The following is a 21,053-nucleotide window of genomic DNA, read 5'->3' as shown; positions in this document are numbered from 1 at the left end:
AAGGGGTTAAACGCAGAGAGTTTTATCCCCCTATGCGCCTAGAGAGGAGGCAGGAAAGGGGCAAAGTGGGCTGGGATTCCAGTTTCCTGCCCCTTCCGCCTCTTTCCCCACCCACCCCCGTCTCCCGCCGTTTGCTACGCCGGGACTGCGGAGATCCCCTCGCGGGGAGGGGCGCCAGGTGAGCAAGACGCTGGCAAGAGGGCAGCTGGACCCCGATCGGGGGAGGGGGGGCTCAGGTGGAGACGAGGGGGGATCCCCAGGTGAGGGAAGGGGAGGCGGGATTCCTTGGGAGAAGGAGCAAAGAGAGTTTTTTGGCCAGCTGCGCCTTCTCCCCATCGGAGTCTCCGGTTTTTGCTTGCAAGGTTTTCTGCTCCGTGCACGGTGCTGCCCCGCTGCTTGGTTGCTGCTTCTTTGATCTGCTCCACCGATCCCCTTAAAATCCTCCCTCCAAGCCTGCAGAGATTCTCAGCCATCCAGGGCATGGTTGTCCCAAAGATGTTTTCTTCAAGAGGCCGCTGGACTTTCTTGGGGTTTTCTTTCCTTATTGAAGACGTTTCGTTTCTCATTCAAGAAGCTTCTTTAGCCCTGACAGGATGATGGGGAATGGAAGGATTTATATTCCTTGCAGACAGACAGCTGGTCGTTTGAATCCTTTCAGAGGGTCCTTGAAGCCCTTGGAGGTTTATCTCCGTCCTCTGGAAATCCATTTGGTGTGGAAGTAGGCATTTTAGATGTTGATTGTGCTGGTTTTTGAGTAGTTGGCTGTCCTTTGCTTGTGCTTCCCAGCACTTTACCTTCTAAGTACTTGATAGGCTGATGGTAAATCAGCACTCCTGTTGACTGACAAAGGCCCCCTTTCCCAAAGGCTTCAATCACTTCCCTAGCTGTTTCTGTGCCTGCTCACCCAACAACCTTAGTAGTGACAAAACTGAATCTCTGCCCTTGATCATTGCAGGGTGAAGCTACCAATTTGTTCGGATCTCCCTGTCTGACCACTCGCTTGTGTTCTTACAATTTGGTGTTCAGCTTCCTCCCTGTCTGTCCTACATACTCACAGGGGCAATCCATGCAGGGGATCTGGTAGATTACATTAGAAGTATCTCCCACCTCCAAGCGATCTTTACAATGCATAATTTGTCCTCGTACGGTAGCCTCTGGGCAAACAGTGGGCATCTCGGAAGCTGCGTTCTACAGCATTCTGAAATATTATTGATGTACGGCAGAGTGTGCCATGTGGTTGGCCTTGTGCCTTGTTCTCTTTCTAGAGTCCATGCAGTAGCTAGAACTGAGGAAAGATCAGAGACAAAGGCTGAGAGCAAGTGGGGCTATGTGGTTTGCTCCACAGTGGAGAAGCAGAGCAGAGAAGCGGCTAGGCTGAAACATATTCAGCTGCTACATATACCATATTTTTGGAGTATAAGACACACCTTTTTTCCTCAAAAAAGAAGCAGAAAGGAGTGTGAGCTGATGTCGCGACGATACGACGCCAATATTTCTGCCAATGGACGGTCCTAAACCGTCACAAAGAGATGGTGATAGAGAAGAGTATGTCCATCTGATCTCAGGGACACCGCCAAGTTCTGATCGATCCTGGAGAAGCTCTTTTTGCTGATGACAGAAATCCAGCCCCGAAGCTGCTGAAGTTGGGACAGCTCCAGAACGGAAAGAATACAGAAGAGAACACTGTGTCGGACTGGTAAGGAAATTTTATTATTAAAAAAGAGATTACCCAAAGAAAATTAAAACTAAATTAAAATTGAAGATAATCGCGGGGAGGCGGAACCGGAATGTCCAAGATGGTTCCGCCCCAGACGCCTGATGGAACCTGATAGGTTCCAGACGGAGCTTGGGCCATTTCCTGTAGCCCTGACCCGCACCCGGATGGAGGACCTAGTGGCTGCATGGAACAGTGCGGCCACCGGGGCCTTGGACCGAGTTGTGCCTTTGCGGCCTCTCTTGCAGCAGCGATCCACCCAGGCCCCTTGGTTTACCGAGGAGCTGAGGGTGATGAAGCGCCGCAAGAGACGCCTAGAGATCAGATGGAGATCGTCACGCTCTGAATCTGACCGATCACAGGTGAGAGCCCATTTACGGACTTACCTTGTGGCATTAAGAGTGGCCAAGCGTCAGTATTGTGCCACCCTTATTGCGTCCGCAGATAACCGCCCTGCCACCCTGTTTGGGGTAACCCGCTCCCTCCTTCAACAGAGGCCGCGGGAAGCCCTTTTGCAGGGTAGAGCAGAGGAATTTGGGGAGTATCTGCAGGACAAAATCGCTCAGATTCGAAGCGAGTTGGTCTCTACTAGTGGTCTGGAGGTGACGTCGGAGATGAGTCTTGAGGCTCCACTCTGGGAGGAGTTTGACTCTGTTACTTCCGACGATATGGACAGGCTGCGTAGGCGACTGCGAGCCACCACATGTTTACTGGACCCATGTCCCTCCTGGCTTGTACTGGCATCCTGGGAGGTCACATGAGGCTGGCTCCAGGAGTTAGTCAACGCTTCTTTGAGTGAGGGGTTCTTGCCGGCCGTCCTGAAAGAGGCGGTGGTGAGGCCCCTACTCAAGAAGCCTTCCTTGGACCCAGCTGTGTTAGCCAACTACCGTCCCGTCTCCAACCTTTGCTTTCTGGCGAAAGTTGTAGAGAGTGTGGGGGCACAACAGTTTCCACTCCACCTGGAGGAAACTGATTATCTGGACCCGCGCCAGTCCGGTTTCCGGCCCGGCCACAGCACGGAGACGACATTGGTCGCGTTGGTGGATGATCTCTGGAGGGCCAGAGATGGGGGTTGCTCCTCCATCCTGGTCCTACTAGACCTCTCGGCGGCTTTTAATACCATCGACCATGGTATCCTATTGCATCGACTGGAGGGGCTGGGGGTGAGGGGCACCATTCTGCGGTGGTTCTCCTCCTACCTCTCTGGCCGAGTGCAATTTGTATTGGCAGGGGGGCAGAGGTCGACCTCGAGGCCGCTCACTTGTGGGGTGCCACAGGGGTCGGTCCTCTCGCCTCTCCTGTTCAATGCATATATGAAGCCGCTGGGCGAGATCATTCGTGGGTTTGGGGTAGATTACCATCTGTACGCGGATGATACCCAGCTGTACATCTCTACCCCGAAACACCCCAACGATGCCGTCAAAGTGATGTCCCGGTGTCTGGAAGCCGTACGGATCTGGATGGGAAGTAACAGACTCAAGCTCAACCCGTCCAAGACGGAGTGGCTGTGGCTACCGGCACCCCGGTTCAACCAGCTGATTCCATCACTGGCCATTGGGGGCGAACATCTGGCCCCCGTGGATCGGGTACGCAATTTGGGCGTCCTCCTAGATGCCCAGCTGTCAATGGACGACCATGTGACAGCTGTGGCCAGGGGGGCGTTTCACCAGGTTCGCCTGGTGCGCCAATTGCGTTCCCTATTGGACCAGAATGCCCTTCGCACAGTCACCCATGCGCTTGTGACATCCCGGCTAGACTACTGTAACGCTCTCTACATGGGGCTCCCCTTGAGATGCACCCGAAGACTGCAGTTGGTTCAGAATGCGGCCGCGCGGGTAGTCTCGGGAGTCGCTAGATACTCCCACGTAACACCTCTCCTGCGCGGGCTGCACTGGCTACCTGTAGCTTTTCGGGTGCGTTTCAAGGTGTTGATTATCATCTTTAAAGCGCTCCATGGCACAGGGCCTAGTTATTTGCGGGATCGTATCCTGCCCCACACATCCCTTCGGCCGATTCGCTCACACAGAGAGGGACTTCTCCGGGTGCCGTCCACTAGGCTGTGCCAGCGGGCGACGCCCAGGGGAAGGGCCTTCTCTGTGATGGGCCCGACCCTCTGGAATGACCTTCCCCCTGATAATAGAACAACCACGGACCTCCGCTCCTTCCGTAAGAAGCTCAAAACCCACCTATTTAATCTAGCCGGCTTTAATCAGCTCTCCCACCTCAGCGTGTATTTTTAAATTTTGGTCTTAGGCTAAGTTTTTAATTTTTATAAATTTGTACAGGGGTTTAAAGTTTAATTCGATTTTAACTCCTGTTCAACACATACATGGAATAGTGCGACTGCCGGGGCCCTAGACCGGGTGGCGCCTTTGCGGCCTCTCCTGCGGCGACGAACCACCCTGGCCCCTTGGTTCACCGAGGAGCTAAGGGTGATGAAACGCCACAAGAGACGCCTAGAGAGTCGTTGGAGATCCTCCCGTTCCGAATTTGACCGAGCACAGGCACGAGCCTACTTGAGGACGTACCTTGTGGCATTAAGAGCGGCCAAACGTCAATATTGCGCCGCTCTTATTGCGTCCGCAGATAACCGCCCTGCCGCCCTGTTTCGGGTGACTCGCTCCCTCCTGTCTGAGAGACCGCGGGAAGCCCCTTTACAGGGCAGAGCAGAGGAGTTTGGGAAATATCTACAGGACAAAGTCGCTCAAATCCGGATGGGATGGGCCCCTTTCAGTAGTCCATCTGAGACGCCCGCGGCGAGTCTTGAGGGATCGCTTTGGGAGGAGTTTGACTCGGTTGCCATCGAGGATTTGGACAGGTTGCGTGGACGTCTGCGACCTACCACATGTTTATTGGACCCGTGTCCCTCCTGGCTTGTACTGGCATCCTGGGAGGTTACACACGACTGGCTCCTGGGCCTAGTGAACGCTTCGTTGGGTGAGGGGCTCCTACCGACCGCCTTGAAAGAGGCGGTGGTGAGGCCCCTGCTCAAGAAGCCTTCCCTGGACCCAATGGACCTAGTCAATTATCGTCCAGTCTCCAACCTTCCTTTTTTAGCGAAGGTTGTAGAGAGTGTGGTAGCACAACAGTTCCCACGTCACCTGGAGGAGAATGATTATCTAGACCCGCGCCAGTCCGGCTTCCGACCCGGGCACAGCACGGAGACGGCCTTGGTCGCATTGGTTGATGATCTCTGGAGGGCCAGAGATAGGGGCTGTTCCTCTATCCTGGTCCTATTAGATCTCTCGGCGGCGTTCGATACCATCGACCATGGTATCCTGTTGCACCGGCTGGAGGGGCTGGGAGTCAGGGGCACCGTTTTACGGTGGTTTGGCCCCTACCTCTCTGACCGGACGCAACGTGTGTTGGCAGGGGAGCAGAGATCGACCCGGAGGTCACTCACATGTGGGGTGCCTCAGGGGTCGGTGCTCTCGCCTCTCCTGTTCAACACATACATGAAACCGCTGGGCGAGATCATCCGTGGCTTTGGGGTGGGATATCATCTGTATGCTGATGATACTCAGCTATACATTTCCACCCCGAACCACCCCAATGAGGCCGTCGAAAGGATGTCCCGGTGTTTGGAGGCCGTACGGGTCTGGATGGATGATAACCGACTAAAACTCAACCCTTCCAAGACAGAGTGGCTGTGGCTTCCGGCCTCCCGGTTCAACCAGTTGCTTCCATCTCTGGCCATCAGGGGCGTGCAACTGGCCCCCATGGAACAGGTGCGCAATTTGGGCGTCCTCCTAGATGCCCGGCTGTCCATGGATGACCATGTAACAGCCGTGGCAAGGGGGGCGTTCCATCAGGTTCGCCTGATGCGCCAATTGCGCCCCTTATTGGACCGGGATGCCCTACGCACAGTCACCCATGCACTAGTGACGTCTCGCCTGGACTACTGCAATGCTCTCTACATGGGGCTTCCCTTGAGATGCACTCGGAGACTGTAGTTGGTCCAGAACGCGGCCGCGCGGGTGATTATGGGGAGGACTAGATACTCCCCTGTAACACCTCTCCTGCGCGAGCTGCACTGGCTTCCTGTAGTCTACCGAGTGCGTTTCAAGGTTTTGATTATGATCTTTAAAGCGCTTCATGGCACAGGGCCTAGTTACATGCAGGATCGCATCCTGCCCCATACATCCCTACGACCAATCCGCTCACACAGAGAGGGACTTCTTCGGGTGCCGTCCGCCAAACAGTGTCGGGGGGCGACACCCAGGAGCAGAGCCTTCTCTGTGTCGGGCCCAGCCCTGTGGAATGACCTCCCCCGTGACATCAGGACTACTTCCGATCTCCGCTCCTTCCGTGTACAGCTGAAGACCCACCTCTTTCAATTATCTGGCCTGGCTCAACCGTAAACTTTTCTTACTCCTCCTGACAGTTCTTTTAAATTTTAAAAACCTTAAATTTTAAATTGTGTTTTACAATTGGGGTATTTTTAATGGTGACTTTTAATTGTCCAATGTGATGTAATTTGTTACCTCCTCTGTGTATGTATGTCCTGTATATATGTATGTTTATGTGTTGTATATGTTTTATATGCTCCACTGTACGCCGCCCCGAGTCCTGTCTGGAAAGGGAGCGGCTAATAAATTTAAATTTATTATTATTATTATTATTTGTGAGGTTTTTAATTTGGTACCTGTACACCGCCCCGAGTCCCTTTGGGGAGAGGGGGCAGTCTAGAAATCAAATAAAATAAATAAATAAAAGAAAACAAGTGGGGAATTTAAACTACATGAAACTTAGTATGTTATTCTTTTTTTAATTTCTCTTTTTACGAATGGAAGTTCTGCAAATGTTTCCTATTTTTTAAATTGGAAGGCTCAGTTTTTCTTCTACTTTTTATTCTTTGCTTGTGGATTAAAATTTTATTTTTTTGTTCTCTTACAAAGTTTGATTGAATTGGTTTTTTTATTAAGAATTTTTCTCCTTAAGTCTGCTGTTTAAAGAGGGCTGTAACAGCAGAGAGAGAAAAAAGTAACACTGCCATTTTAAGGCTGGAGGCTTGGAAACTTTTGTTTCTTTTCTTTTTTTCTCTTTGACCATTGGAATCACATTTCAAAGTCATTCAGTTTGTTTATTGAGAGTGATAATGGAAAGAGCACGAATTGTTTACACAGGTGCTCTTTTGGAGCTTCTTCTAATAGCTGGACTGCAGTAAAGTTAAAGTCTGGACTTGAAAGACTATAATGAATTTGTTTGGAATATAACTAAAAGCCTTGAATGCCATGGCGGTAGTGTTTATAAGTCAGAAGGATGGCTCAACATGAAAAAGAAAAAATAATATTGCAAATAATTATGTTTAAAATTCAAAAAATACTAGCAATAAGAGAGAAACTTGAGATGAGAATGGATGATGTAGAACAAAGAACAGCAAAAAGAGATGGAAAAATTGAGGATCAAAGGAAGAAAGTTGAGGACAGAGTCCTAAAAATTGAAGGAAAAAAGGAACAAAGAGATAAGAAAATTGTTGATACTGACAGCATACTGAGCGTGGTTGGAAATAGTAAGTGTGTACTATGCAAAGGGGAGATAGGTGGACTGGAACCCTACCTCAAACCTCAAAGTACAGAAGAAGAAAAAAGAGAAATTTTGATGGAAGTAAGGAGAAAAATCTTGACTGAAACATCGGGGATAACCAAAGATAAGTTGATGAAAGGAACAGATGGAGGGTTTTGAGTGCTCATAAGATATACAATGAGCAACAAGCTGTGAAAAAAAGTCCTTAAAAGACCTACCAAGAATACAATCAGAATATTAATTCCACAAATGACACGAGATATAAAATTGCACTACTACTGGAAGGACACAGGTTGACGTAGTGAAAGTTGTCTTGTCTTTGACCAAAAAAGAAAAAAATTCCTTTTTAAAAAAAATAAGAACTGATCTACAAAGATTTTTGGGTTTGCAGAAATACCACCTCAGGAAAATACAAATTAAGAGCTGGAAGAGACACCCGCAGCAATAGAAAAAGAAAGGAAGAGAGGAAATGAGAGGAAAATGAGGGAAGGAAGAGAGACGGTGAGGAGAGGAAGAGGGAAGGGGGAAGGGAAGGAGAGAAGGAGAGAGGGTAAGAAGGGGAAGAGGTAGAGAGAAATAGCGGAGAGGCAAGGGAAGAAGGAAGGGAAAAGAGGAGGAAAGAAGAAAGTAGAGAAGGGAGGGAGGGAAAGAAAGGAAGAGAGGAGAGGAAGAGGAGGGAAGGAAGTTAGAGAGGAAGAGAGGAAGAAGGAAGAGAAAGGAGGAAGGAAGGAAGTAGAGAAGGGAGGGAGGGAGAAAAGGAAAGGAGAAGAAGGTGGTGTCAAAATAGGCGAGGGATGGTAATAACCTGAATGGAATATTACAATTTTATAAATGGAATGACAAATGTATTAGAATTATGAATGTTAAAAAAAGGGAAAAAAGAGAGAATATTAATTATCTGAATGTACAGGTAAAACTCAAAAAATTAGAGTATCGTGCAAGAGTTCATTTATTTCAGTAATACAACTTGCCATGAAATATCCTAATTTTCTGAGATGGTGGATTTGGGGTTTTCATGAGCTGTACATCATAATCATCAAAATTATGACAAATCACGGCTTGAACTATCTTGCTTTGCATGTAATGAGTCTTATCTCATATATTAGTTTCACCTTTTAAGTTGCATTAGTGAAATAAATGAACTTTGGCACGATATCCTAATTTTTTGAGTTTCACCTGTATATATAGAGAACAAAAAATAAAAAACTTTATTTAAAAAAAAGAGGCAGAAAATCTTGATGCATCTTATACACTGAATACAGCATTTTTGCCTCCTAAAACCCCGCCCCCTTCACCAAAAAGGGCGTTGGTACTTACCTGAGACGCCTCTTCTCCTAGGGTGGAGGCAGCATCCATATTGGGTTAACCTTCATCCAAATATATTGAGGACTGGGTCTTGTAATGTTGTTTAAGCTCTGCCCCTGTTGCTAGGTAGATCCCAGCTTCGACGAAGAGAAATATTTGACCCAGCGTGTTATCACCAACAAAAGGAACATACACACACTCCAGCCAACCGTTGCTCAAACCAGTCATAACCATAGAACACAAAATCCTACCACCTTGAAAGAGAATCAACGCCACACAGCAGATGTTGCTCCTTCTTATGGTTTTATTATGTAACATTTTTTCTTCCCTTTTTTTTTTACATAAACTGTAAACATTTAAAACAGAACCTCAACACGCTAACCATGAAATAGGAACACCCCCCAAAAAAACAGGGAGGGGCTGGATGCTGCCTCCACCCTAGGAGAAGAGGCGTCTCAGGTAAGTACCAACGCCCTTTCTCCCTAGTGGTGGAGGCAGCATCCAGATTGGGACGTACCCAAGCAGTAACTGTCCCAGGGTGGGTCTAAGACTGTGACAATGAAGCATCAGCCCCAACCACCGATTGCAGCACTACGCGACCAAAGGCCGCCTCCGCTGATGCCAAGGAATCCATCCTGTAGTGTTTAATGAACGCATTTGGAGTAGCCCAGGTAGCCGCCCTACAGATCTCATGCAGAGACGCTTGGGCAGCCCACGCCGCTGAAGTGGAAGCGCTTCTGGTGGAATGCGCCATGATCTGCGCAGGCACCGGGAGTGACTGAGCCTGGTAGGCCAAAGAAATGCAGGCCTTTAACCATTTGCCAATGGTAGGAGAGGAGACCTTGTTACCCAATGAAGTGGGCGGAAAGCAGACAAAGAGAGCGTCGGATTTCCAAGTTGCAGCCGTACGCTTTAGATAAATCTTAAGGGCCCTCCTGACATCCAAGGTGTGCCACTTGCGTTCCAGAGGACGGACCGGATTAGGACAGAAATTGGGCAAAATTACCTCTTGACTCCTGTGGAAACAAGAACACACCTTGGGGATGAAGGAGGGGTCCAGGCTTAAGACCACTCAGTCAGCATGGAAAACGCACACCTCCTTCCTGCATGAAAGAGCCTGCAACTCCGAAATCCAACGTGCCAAAGTTATGGCCACCAGGAAGGAAACCTTTAAGGACAGAAACCTGAGTGAGACCTCCCTCAGAGGTTCAAAGGGAGCCCTGGTCAATGCGTCTAGAACCTTGATCAGATCCCAGGAAGGGTCCCTATGGACCGCAGGGGGCTTGAGATTGGACGCCCCCCTGAGGAAGTTGCGCACTATGGGTAATTGGGCAAGGGAAAGGGACCCCCTGCATGCCAAAACGGAGGTTATGGCTGCCACCTGTCTCCTGATGGTATTAGGAACCAGACCTTTGTCCAGACCATCCTGCAGGAACTCAAGCAGTTGTGGGATTGTGACTTGGACAGGGTCCAAGGACTTACCAATGCACCAGGCACAGAAGGCTTTCCAGGTGGCATTGTAAATCCTGTCAGTGGACGGCCGTCTCACGGCCTGAATGGTGTCAATGATCCTGGGGGAGAATCTCCTCCTTTAGGACATTCCGCTCAAACACCAGACGGCCAACTGGAACCACTGAGGGTCTGGATGTTCCAGCGACCCCTGACGGAGGGAGATCCTGTCCCGAGGGATCCTCCAGGGCCTGTCTGCAGAAAGCGTTCGCAGGTCGGCGAACCAAGGCCTGCGTGGCCAGTGTGGAGCGACCAGCACCACCTCGGCCCCCTCCCTCAGAATCTTCTGTATGACCCTGGGTAGAAGGGGTAGGGGCGGGAAGGCGTAAAGAAGGCCCCTGGGCCAGCGACAACGCAAAGCATCCACCCCCTCCGCCCGAGGTGTTTGGTATTTGGAAAAAAACCTTGGGAGCTGGCTGTTCAGAGGAGTGGTGAACAGATCCACCACCGGCATACCAAACCTGTCCACTATGTCCCGAAATATAGCAGGGTGCAGTTGCCACTCGGCATTGTCCAGAGTCTTGCGGCTGAGCCAGTCTGCCTGCACATTGTCCCCCCCGCTGAGATATGTTCCGCGTGCTACCTGTGCCTGGAGGGTGGCCCCCCAGCCAAAGAGGCTGGCATCCGTAGTAACCGTCAGGAACTCCTGGTCCTTGAAACACAGGCCTTCTGTGATTGTCTGAGAAGTCCACCAAGTGAGCGAACGCTTGACCTTCGCCGGAACCTGAACCTTGGCCAGTGAACAGCTCAACAGCTTCCTCTGAAAAGGTAAGAGGAACCATTGAAGTTGACGTGAGTGCAAGCGAGCCCATGGAGCAATCCCAATGGCCGACACCATGGTACCCATCAATTTTGACAGCAGTGCCAAGGAGCACCTGTGTGACACAGCTACCCGACCAGCTAGGGTTCTCAAATTGTCCTGCCTTTCCTGGGAGAGGTACACCTTGCATACTTCGGTGTCAATCAACGCTCCCAGGTGAATCAACCTGGTGGATGGGTGCAGGTGACTCTTGGGGGCATTGATGGAAAACCCATGCGCCTGAAGAGCCTGGATGGTGGAGGCGAGGTCCCTCCGAGCCTGGTGAGGGGAGGATGACTGAAGAAGTATGTCATCTAGGTAGGCCTGAAGCCGAATAGGTACCTCCCTGAGGTCTGCGATCAGTGCAGCTAGGATCTTAGTGAAGACCCGAGGGGCTGAAGAAAGGCCAAAGGGGAGGGCAGTGTACTGAAAATGCTGTTCCAGGTACGTAAAACACAAGAACTGCCTGTGGCGTGGCAAAATGGGGACGTGGAGGTAGGCTTCTGTCAGGTCAATGGAACTCAAAAAATCCCCCTGTCTAATGGACCCCAAGATAGAGTGTAATGAATGCATTTTGAAACGTTTGTAACATATAAACCGGTTTAATCGTTTAAGATCCAAAACAGCTCTCCAGCCCCCCGAAGCTTTCGGAATGACAAAAAGGATGGAATAAAACCCCTGCCCGCATTCCTCAGGTGGTACCGGCTGTATGGCGGAAATGTCGAGGAGGTGCTGTACCGCCTCCAACATGAGATGCCTGCGAGCAGGGTTGGAAGACACGGGACAGGTCCTGAAGGAGCTAGGGGGGTTGGAGATAAACTCAAGGGCAAGCCCTTGTCTAACTGTAGATCTGACCCAAGCGTCAGAGGTGGTAGCATCCCAAACGTGGGCAAACTTTGCTAACCTACCCCCGATGGGGTAACTGGATTCGGGGGGCCTAGGTTGTATGATAGTAGCGACCCTCCCCTCCTTGAAAGGGCCGCCTGGCAGATTTCCCCCTTTGAAAGCGGTCAGGCTGAGGCCTCTGCCTGGAAGCGAAGCCTCCCTGTTGCTTATAACCCTGAGCCCCATAGTCCGCCCCCCGAAAGGAGGAACCATAGTCCTGGCCCCGATAGAACGAACCAGAGTCATGGCCACGGAAGGGAGATCGCCTGGGGTACGGTGCCTGGCGGTTGAAGCCCTTCCTCGGGGCTGATGGAAGGACCTTCCGTTTCTGTTTGTTCTCAATGAGATACGGGTCAAGGGCATCCCCAAAAAGAGAACCCCCCCTTGAAGGGGGCAGAAGCCAGCTTCCATTTGTGACGAGCGTCGGCCTGCCACTGACGAAGCCACAGCAACCTTCTGGAGGCCACGGAGGAGGCCATTGACCTGGCGGTGAACCTGGCAGTGGTCAGAGTAGCGTCCGACGCAAACTGAATCGCCGCCACCAGCTTGGCGATGTCTTGATGGGACCGTATGTCAGACACCGGAACGCGTTGTTGCAGTTCCTCCAGCCACAGTAGTGAAGAAAGATGCCATAGTGGCGGCCTTTACTGCCCAAGCTGCTGCCTGATGACCTCTCTGTAGGGTCAGGTCGGCCTTTTTCTCTTCTGGCTTGAGAACGTCCTCTGGAGCCCCTGGCATGTGCGCCGGGGTGTAAAGGGCGATCACCGGAGCATCAATAGGAGGGACTGCCAGAAATTGGGACAGGTCGTTGGCCACATTAAAGAACCTCCTGTCATTGGCCGAAGGATTGGGCCTGGACGTTGGAGCTGCCCACTGTCGCTGGATCAGGTCCACGAAAATTTTGGGCATTGGGACCACCTCAGTTGGGGGTGTTTGCTGCGCATACAGGGACTCTGCACTCACCGTCGTAGGTCGAGGCGTGGACGTTGTCTGGGGCCCTATCTTGGAGGCTGCCTTGTCCTTGTATAAAAGAGAGGGAAACAGGAGGAAAAAGGCCAGAAAGGGGTTTCTGGTCAGGGACTCTGCCCTCATCCTCGGACAGTTCAGCCTCCCTCAGTTCTCCTTCCTCTGACTCTGAGGAGTGGTCTAATTCCTCCTGGTCAGAAGCTTCAGGTTCAGCAGGTATGGCTACCTGGGCAGCAGCAGGTGGTCTTGTAGCTGTGGCCGCCGCCTGCCTGAGAGCCAGGGTCTGTTGCTGTTGGAAACTGGCCGCTATGCTCTGGGAGATGGCTAAGTTTATAATGTCCTGGAAATTGGGCAGAATCATTGGTGCAAAACCACCCTGTGACTGTCCCACAGAACTGGAGGTAGAAGGCAGAGAATCCAGCCTCTGGACAACAGGAGGCAACTCCATTCCATCACCAGACATGCACCCCTGGTTGGCTTGGGATGACCCCCAGATGTTGGAGACATCCATTGGGAAGACAGGGTTAGTGGGGTTATCATTGGTCTGATTGCCACCCGGAGAAAGCAGAAGGGAATACTGTCCTTGGGGCAGCTGAGGCATATCACTAGGCTTAGGGGAGGATGTTTTCTTGCTGGCAGCCTTATTGTGTAAGCGATCTAAGGCTTTTTATTTCTGCCTCTCATAACGGGAGCTGGCTGCCTTTTTAGCCTTCTTTGCATTTTTGCCACTGTCTGCCTTTGCAGACTTCTTACTTTTGCTGCTGCTGCTGCTGTTGGAACCCCTGCCCTCAGAGGTACTGGGCTGATGGGTTGGTTGAGGAGTTAAGCCAGCCTCAGTAGGAGCCAGAATTTGAGCCTCCATTGCCCTGTCAGTAGAGGCTTCGGGAGTCTGTGTGCTGGCGGCCGCCATTTTGGAATCCTTGACAGCCGTTTGAATCAAAATGGCGTTCCCGCTCTTTTTAACTGCCAGCAAAGCCTCTCCTTGCAATGCCCGAGACTCGCAACGGGCTCTTCTGCGACGGTCTTGCAATTCCGGCAATCTGGGTCGCTCCGCGGCCGTTAGCAGTTTTAAAAACTTTTTTTTTTACTTAAATACAGCGCGCGGTTCGCCGCTCTACTTTTAAAAGGAGCGGCGGAGCTTTCCCCAGCCAAGCACCCTGCAGCCCAAGTCGAGGGGATTCTGCGGGCACTCAGGAGCAATAGGAATTCAAATCCTTTCACAACAAGCACACTTGCTGACTCGAGAGGCGAATTTTCCGTTCGCAGCAGAGACTTTTGCTCCCTTTGATAGCCTGCTTGGCCTGAGAGGGCTTAGAGACACAATCAAAAGCCTGGCCGCTAGGACCTTTGGGCTGGTCGGCTGATGGTAGAGCCAAACTCTCCTTAAACAAATCCACTCAGCAAGCTATCAATAAACAATTTTACAATACCAATAGTGATCAAAACACCGGAGAAACACGATAACGCATCCGCCCTCAGCTTTAGGACTGAGTCGAAGCTGGGATCTACCTAGCAATAGGGGCGGAGCTTAAACAACATTACAAGACCCAGTCCTCAATATAATTGGATGAAGGTTAACCCAATCTGGATGCTGCCTCCACCACTAGGGAGAATGGCCGTGCATAGCCTTTAGGAGGCTTGCAAATTGCTCCTGGGGGCTGGGGAGGTCAGAAATGAGTAAAAAATGGGTGGGGTTTTTTTGCTCCATTTTGCCCCCTCCCAGGGCCCCAGGAGCACTCTATAAGCCTCCTAAAGGCTATGCATGCCCTTTTTTTGACAAAAACAGGCCCGTTTTTGTGAAAAACATACCATTTTTTGCTCATTTTGAGGGGGGGGCACCTCCCAGGAGCACTCTGCAGGCCGCCTAAGGGCTATCCATGCCCTTTTTGGGGGGAAAAACGGGCCCATTTTTGGGAGGTTTGCAAAGTGCAAATCTTTTTTTTTTTAATTTGCCTCTTCAAAATCTTGGTGCGCCTTATACTCTGAAAAATACAGTACTTTCCCACCCCAATTTTTATTCTCCTAGTGCTGCAAATTTAAAACTGGTGGCAGCAATTTTCAGCTGGTTGGGAAATTTAAAAAGTCTTCATCTTAGGGTCCACTCCTTGTGATTTTTCTGTACATCTTGTTTTCTTGGAAACTGAGGCATTTCATGAACAAAACTGCTGCTTTAAATTATGCAGATACATAGGACATGCATAAGCTTTGGGAGGCTTGTAGAGTGCTGCTGGGGGGGGGGGCAAAAATGGGCAAAAAATCCCTCCAAAACCCTCTGCATGTCCATTTTTGTGAAAAACGGGATGTGCGGGGACAGGGTATCGGAGGCCAAAAAGTGTATAAAACGCACCCAGATTTTCAGACACTTGGAGAGGGGAAGGTGCATCTTATATTCTGAAAAAGACAATATTGTTGCTGTTTTCACATCTTGTGCATCCTTTTATATACAATAATTAAACTCACCACTTTATGTGAATCTTTTAGATGAAGAGGATGTCCAGAAGACCATCCTGAGCAAGTGAGAATCAGAAGCACCATTAAAAAGGAAAACAAATCTGGCCAGCAATCAAAGTTTTTTGCCCACTTCCTCCGGAAAACCACAAAATTCTTCTCCTCCCCAAGACAGGGGAGAGACAAAAGAGAGAATAACAGAAAGAGAATTTTCAGCTGGAAATAATTGAGTCTGTGAAACTCACTGAAACACTCCATGAAAAGGTCAAGGTCAGGATCATTTCCAAATCCCGAATAATCTGGAAATCCGGAATGGAAGTTGTCACTTGGATAGGCCCGTAGGGTACACAGTCACATGCAAGCCTCATCATGTGAAGGAAGAAAAAGTAGCTTGAATAAAAGTACCATCGAAGAAGGGATCACAAATATTTTGGACCTTGAGAATCTAAAAATGTAAGTGATGGAAAAACCCCTGCAAAAATTTCAGATCATAGCTGATTATGCATAAGAGGATCCAAACTGGAGAAAAGTCTGCCCAGTGCCATCACTGTGGCAAAAGCTTCAGAAATCAGGCCACCCTAAGGATACACCAGAGGACCCACACAGGGGAGAAACCGTATGAGTGTCTGTATTGTGGGAAAAGATTCAGTCAGAATTCCCATCTGGTGAAACATCAGAGGACCCACACAGGGGAGAAACCGTATGAGTGTTTTGATTGTGGGAAAAGATTCAGTCAGAATTCCCATCTGGTGAGCCACCATAGAACCCACACTGGGCAGAAACCATATGAGTGTTTGGATTGTGGGAAAAGATTCAGTCAGAATTCCCATCTGGTGAGCCACCATAGAACCCACACTGGGCAGAAACCATATGAGTGTTTGGATTGTGGGAAAAGATTCAGTCAGAATTCCCATCTGGTGAGCCACCATAGAACCCACACTGGGCAGAAACCATATGAGTGCCCGGATTGTGGGAAAAGTTTCAGTCACAATTACGATCTGGAGAAACATCAGAGGACCCACACAGGAGAGAAATCGTATGAATGTTTGGATTGTGGGAAAAAGTTCAGTCAAAATTCCCATCTGGTGAGCCACCATAGGATTCACACTGGGGAGAAACCATATGAGTGCCCGGATTGTGGGAAAAGTTTCAGTCACAATTACGATCTGGTGATACATCAAAGGACCCACACAGGAGAGAAACCATATGAATGTCCTAATTGTGGGAAAAATTTCTATCGGAATTCCGACCTTTTGATACACCAGAGGACTCACACAGGGGAGAAACCATATGAGTGTCTGGATTGTGGGAAAAGATTCAGTCACAATTCCAATCTGGTGAGCCACCATAGGATTCACACTGGGGAGAAACCATATGAGTGCCCAGTTTGTGGGAAAAGTTTCAGTCATTATTCCGGCCTGATGAAACACCAGCGAACTCACACAGGAGAGAAACCATATGAGTGTCTGGATTGTGGGAAAAGATTCAGTCAGAATTCCAATCTGGTGAGCCACCGTAGGACTCACACTGGGCAGAAACCGTATGAGTGCCCGGATTGTGGGAAAAGTTTCAGTCAGAATTCTGATCTGGTGGTACATCAAAGGACACACACAGGAGAGAAACCATATGAGTGTACAGACTGTGGCAAAAGTTTCAGTCGCAGTTCCAGCCTGGTGATACACAAGAGGACTCACACTGCGGAGAAACCATACATGTGTCCAGACTGTGGGAAAAGTTTCAGTTGCAATTCCAGCTTGGTGATACACAAGAGGACTCACACTGCGGAGAAACCATACATGTGTCCAGACTGTGGGAAAAGTTTCAGTTGCAGTTCCAGCTTGGTGATACACAAGAGGACTCACACTGCGGAGAAACCATACATGTGTCCAGACTGTGGGAAACGTTTCAGTGAGAATTCCAAGCTGGAATTACACCAGAGGACTCACGCAGGGGAAAAACCATATGAGTGCCCGGATTGCGGGAAAAACTTCACTTGGAATTCTGAGCTGGTTATACATCGAAGGATTCACACAGGAGAGAAACCGTATGAGTGTCTGGATTGTGGGAAAAAATTCTGTTGGAATTCCAGCCTGGTGATACACCAGAGGACTCATACAGGGGAGAAACCATATGAGTGTCTGGACTGTGGGAAAAGTTTCAATCAGAATTATGCCCTGGTGATACACCAGAGGACTCACACAGGGGAGAAACCATATGAGTGTCCGGATTGTGGGAAAGATTTTAGTACTAGGTCTAAACTTATCAATCATGTAAGTTTACACATTGGGGAGAAACCTTTCAAATGTCCAGAGTGTGGACGATGCTTCTCACAATATTCCTCCCTTGCTGCACACAAGAAAATCCATGTGACACAGAAGGTGATGACTGTAGGGAAGGCTTGAATTTCATAATGCTTCTCCGAGGCTCCAAAAATCTGCTAGAGATCCTAAAAAGTACATTACAGAATAATGTTGGAAGGGATCTTGGAGTTGTTCTAGTCCAACCCCCTGCTAAAGCAGAAGACTCTGTACCATCAATCATCAAACTACGGCATGCGGGCCGGATACAGCCCACCAATGCAAAGTATCCGGCCCGCGGAGTGATGGGATTCAGTCCCGCCCCTCGTTGACCTTATCTTCCAGCGAGCATCCACTCCAGCTGAACCTCTGCTTAGTTATTTCGCCGGTTGAGCTGCACTTCTGATCGCACCGCTGCTGCTGAAGGTGAGGCTGAAGGGTGCAGTGGAAGACCAGCTGGCTGAGGGGTGATCTCACCAGTGCAGCCACGTGATCCAAGGCCAGTGTATGAGTAGGGGAGGGGCTGCTGCTGGCTTGAAAAGCAGCTGCCAGCTTGTACTACTTTAAAAGCCTTTAAAAATGCTCTAAAAACAGCTTTTCGGGATGCTTTTCAAAGCCATATGATCCAGGGCTGGTGGATGAATAGGGGAAGGGCAAGTACAGCAAGGACAAAGGCAAAATGGACAGCTAAATTGGCCATGCCCACCCAGATGACCCCCTAGCATGCCCACCCAGCCACATGCCCACCCAGCTGGTCCTCCAGTCTGAGGGACCGTGAATTGGCCCCCTGTTTAAAAGTTTGAGGACCCCTGCCTTATACCATTCCAGATAAGTAACTGTCCAGCCTGTCTTCTTAAAAACCTCCATTGATGGAGCACCCAGAACCTCTGAAGGCAAGTGATTCCACTGGTTAATTGCTCCAAGTGTCAGGAAATTTCTCCTTAGTCCTAAGTTCTGGTTCTCTGCTTGATTAGTTTTCCCTCCAAAGGAAAAAGATAGGAGCACTGAGTGATGGTGGCTCCTCAAATATGAGGTGATGGGAGAGGAGAGGTAAAGAGGATTCCAGAGTTCCATCTTTTCCTAACATGCACAAAAATTGAGTGCATGGAGAACAGTGAATTCAGAAACACAGCGCAGTGACGCACAGAACGGAGAACATAGGAGGGAGGTTTGGAGTAGTGAGAAGAGCACAAAAGTTTCCTATGTAAAGGTGGTTGACTATGACATGGAAATGCTGTTGTAATATCTAGAGAAAAAGGGGTTGTGGCTTTTGAGCACAGGATCTTCAAATCTATTAGCAACTCCTGCTGTGATCTTTTTTGTGTGGAGTTGCCTCTTGTTATCTTTTGCAAGCGGGAGGGATGATAGCAATGCCAAGATGCTGAGTTTACCAAAGAATTCAAGGTTTGTTCATTTCAGTAACCCATTTCAAGTTATAATACAATGCCCCCTTCACTCTCGACCCCCAGAAACAAAAGAGCACGTGCTTCTCCAGTGAGCCTTGGTAAGGCCACACTTGGAATACTGCATCCAGTTTTGGTTGCCATGATGTAAAAAATATGTTGAGACTCTAGAAAGAGTGCAGAGAAGAGCATCAAAGATGATTAGGGGGCTGGAGGCTAAAACATGAAGAACGGTTGCTGGAATTGAGTATGTCTAGCAGTTCAATGAAAAGATGGACTAGGCGACATGACAGCAGTGTTCCAATATCTCAGGGGCTGCCACAAAGAAGAGGGAGTCAAGCTGTTCTCCAAAGCACCTGAAGGCAGGAAAAGAAGGAATGGATGGAAACTAATCAAGGAGAGAAGCAACCTAGAACTAAGGAGAAATTTCACGACAGAGCAATTAATCAGCTTACCTCCAAAAGTTGTGAATGCTGGCTGGGGAATTCTGGGAGTTGAAGTCCACCCATTTTCCAAGTTCCCAAGGTTGAGAAACTCTGTCCTACCCCATCTTACCCTAGCTTTCCTTTTAGTTACATTTCACCTTCTGTTTTATATGTATTCCCTCTTCTATGTATTTTAAAAATAATTATCATTTTTAGACTATTATTCTTTTCTGTACTTTTTAACTGTATGCTGATCTTTCGCTGTAATAAATATTGATTTGATTTTGTCAGGTTATCTATTCCTTTTTTTATCCCGATAGATCGCATTGTGTATGAACCAGTGGTGAAATCTAAACCTTTTTCCTACCGGTTCTGTGGGTGTGGCTTGGTAGTGGAGGGAGTCATGTGACTGGGTGGGCATGGCTATGTAGTCATGTGACTGGGGGTTTGTCAAAAGACAGAAATTCACTTTAACAATGTCCTGCTGGAGCAGGGGGTTGGACTAGATGACCTCCAGGCAATGTTCCCTCTAATTTTTTTTCAGTGTGAGCAGAAAAGTGTAGTGTTTGAGCGGCACATTTTCATGCCTGAGCACCTGAATTTTTTTCACAGATGTCACCTAAGACAACAACGAAATCAGTATTATTTGCAACTCAAAGTTATGTTTATTCAAGGTACCCGCTTAATTAAAAGTGTTATATAATATCAGTATCACTTAACAACGCTCCTGCTTAGCAACCAAAATGTTGGTTCAGAAACTCTCCATTTGAAGCATGCAAGTCTTAAAGCTGTCAAGTTACAAGACCCTTGCACCCCTAACCCTTTAGAAAAAAAAAACCCAGGGGTGTTCAAACTTGACAGCTTTTAGGACTTGTGGACTTCAACTCCCAGAAATTCCTCCTCCAGTCCTGTTGGCTCAGGAACTCTGGCATTTGAAGCATGGAAGACTTAAAGCTGTCAAGTTACAAGATCCTTGCACCCCTAATCCTTTAGGGAAAAAAACCCCAGGGGTCTTCAAACCTGACAGATTTAAGACTTGTGGACTTCAACTCCCAGAATTCCTCCTCCAGTCATGTAGGCTCAGGAACTCTGGCATTGAAGTGTGCAAGTCTTAAAGCTGTCAAGTTACAAGACCCAGAATCCGTCCAGACCTGGAAGCTGTGGTGACATCATCAGCCTGGAACTGCTCCATCTTCGGTTTTTTCACCGGGGGCAGGGCCGCTGCTGAAGATGCCGACGAGCCCCCTGCCGCCTCCTCCTCCAACAACAACACCGCATTTGCTGCCTGGCGCTGCGGCTGAGGTGGAGCCGCCCATGGCAGCAGTGGCGGTGCCTCCCTCTCCGCTTGGAGCACCTGATCCCGTTATCCCTGCTGCCTCCTCTGCCGCCGTGCTTTTGAGGAGCCACGAAGCCTTATTTTTCCTGCTCCCTCCCCCTCCGCCGCCTTCCTACTGGCTCCCGCGATGGCACTGCTGTTGGGTTCCTCCTCACTACCTCAGCTTTGCCAGGGCTCCGGTGCCCTTTTCCCCTCCCACGGTCGGTTCGCACCTGCCGTACAGCTCCCGCCCTGCAGGAAAAAAAAAGGCCTTATGGTTCCTCAAAAGCACAGCGGCAGAGGATGAGGCGGCAGGGGTAATGTGGGGCCCAGCTCAAGTGCTCCGAGCGGAGGGGGAGGCACGGCCGCTGCTGCCATGGGCAGGGGCACCAGCGGGAGCTTTGGTGGCTTCACCTCAGCCGCAGTGCCGGGCGGCAAATCCACCAATGCTGTTGGAGGAG

At 49.5% G+C, this 21,053-nt stretch overlaps 1 protein-coding gene across 4 annotated transcripts; it reads left to right on the top strand.

The window, feature by feature from the left end:
• The first annotated feature begins 99 nt into the window (after nucleotides 1-99).
• LOC309383162 (uncharacterized protein) lies at nucleotides 100-19,570 on the top strand. 4 transcript variants are annotated; one of them, XM_081935370.1, is made up of 3 exons: nucleotides 100-178; nucleotides 1,446-1,696; nucleotides 15,186-19,570. In XM_081935370.1, exon 3 carries the CDS (start codon nucleotides 15,653-15,655, stop codon nucleotides 17,552-17,554), a length of 1,902 nt encoding a protein of 633 aa, XP_081791496.1. In that variant the 5' UTR covers nucleotides 100-178; nucleotides 1,446-1,696; nucleotides 15,186-15,652; the 3' UTR covers nucleotides 17,555-19,570. The 4 variants fall into 4 exon arrangements, with proteins under 4 accessions (XP_081791496.1, XP_081791497.1, XP_081791494.1 ...); XM_081935368.1 differs by having other exon boundaries at nucleotides 118-178; nucleotides 956-1,696; XM_081935369.1 differs by having other exon boundaries at nucleotides 131-178; nucleotides 1,266-1,696.
• The last annotated feature ends 1,483 nt before the right edge of the window (nucleotides 19,571-21,053 follow it).

Source organism: Natrix helvetica, assembly GCF_964273705.1.
Source record: "Natrix helvetica genome assembly, chromosome: 1".
In the NCBI taxonomy this organism is placed as follows: Eukaryota; Metazoa; Chordata; class Lepidosauria; order Squamata; family Natricidae; genus Natrix; species Natrix helvetica.
This window is presented reverse-complemented; position numbering and strand designations above follow the sequence as displayed.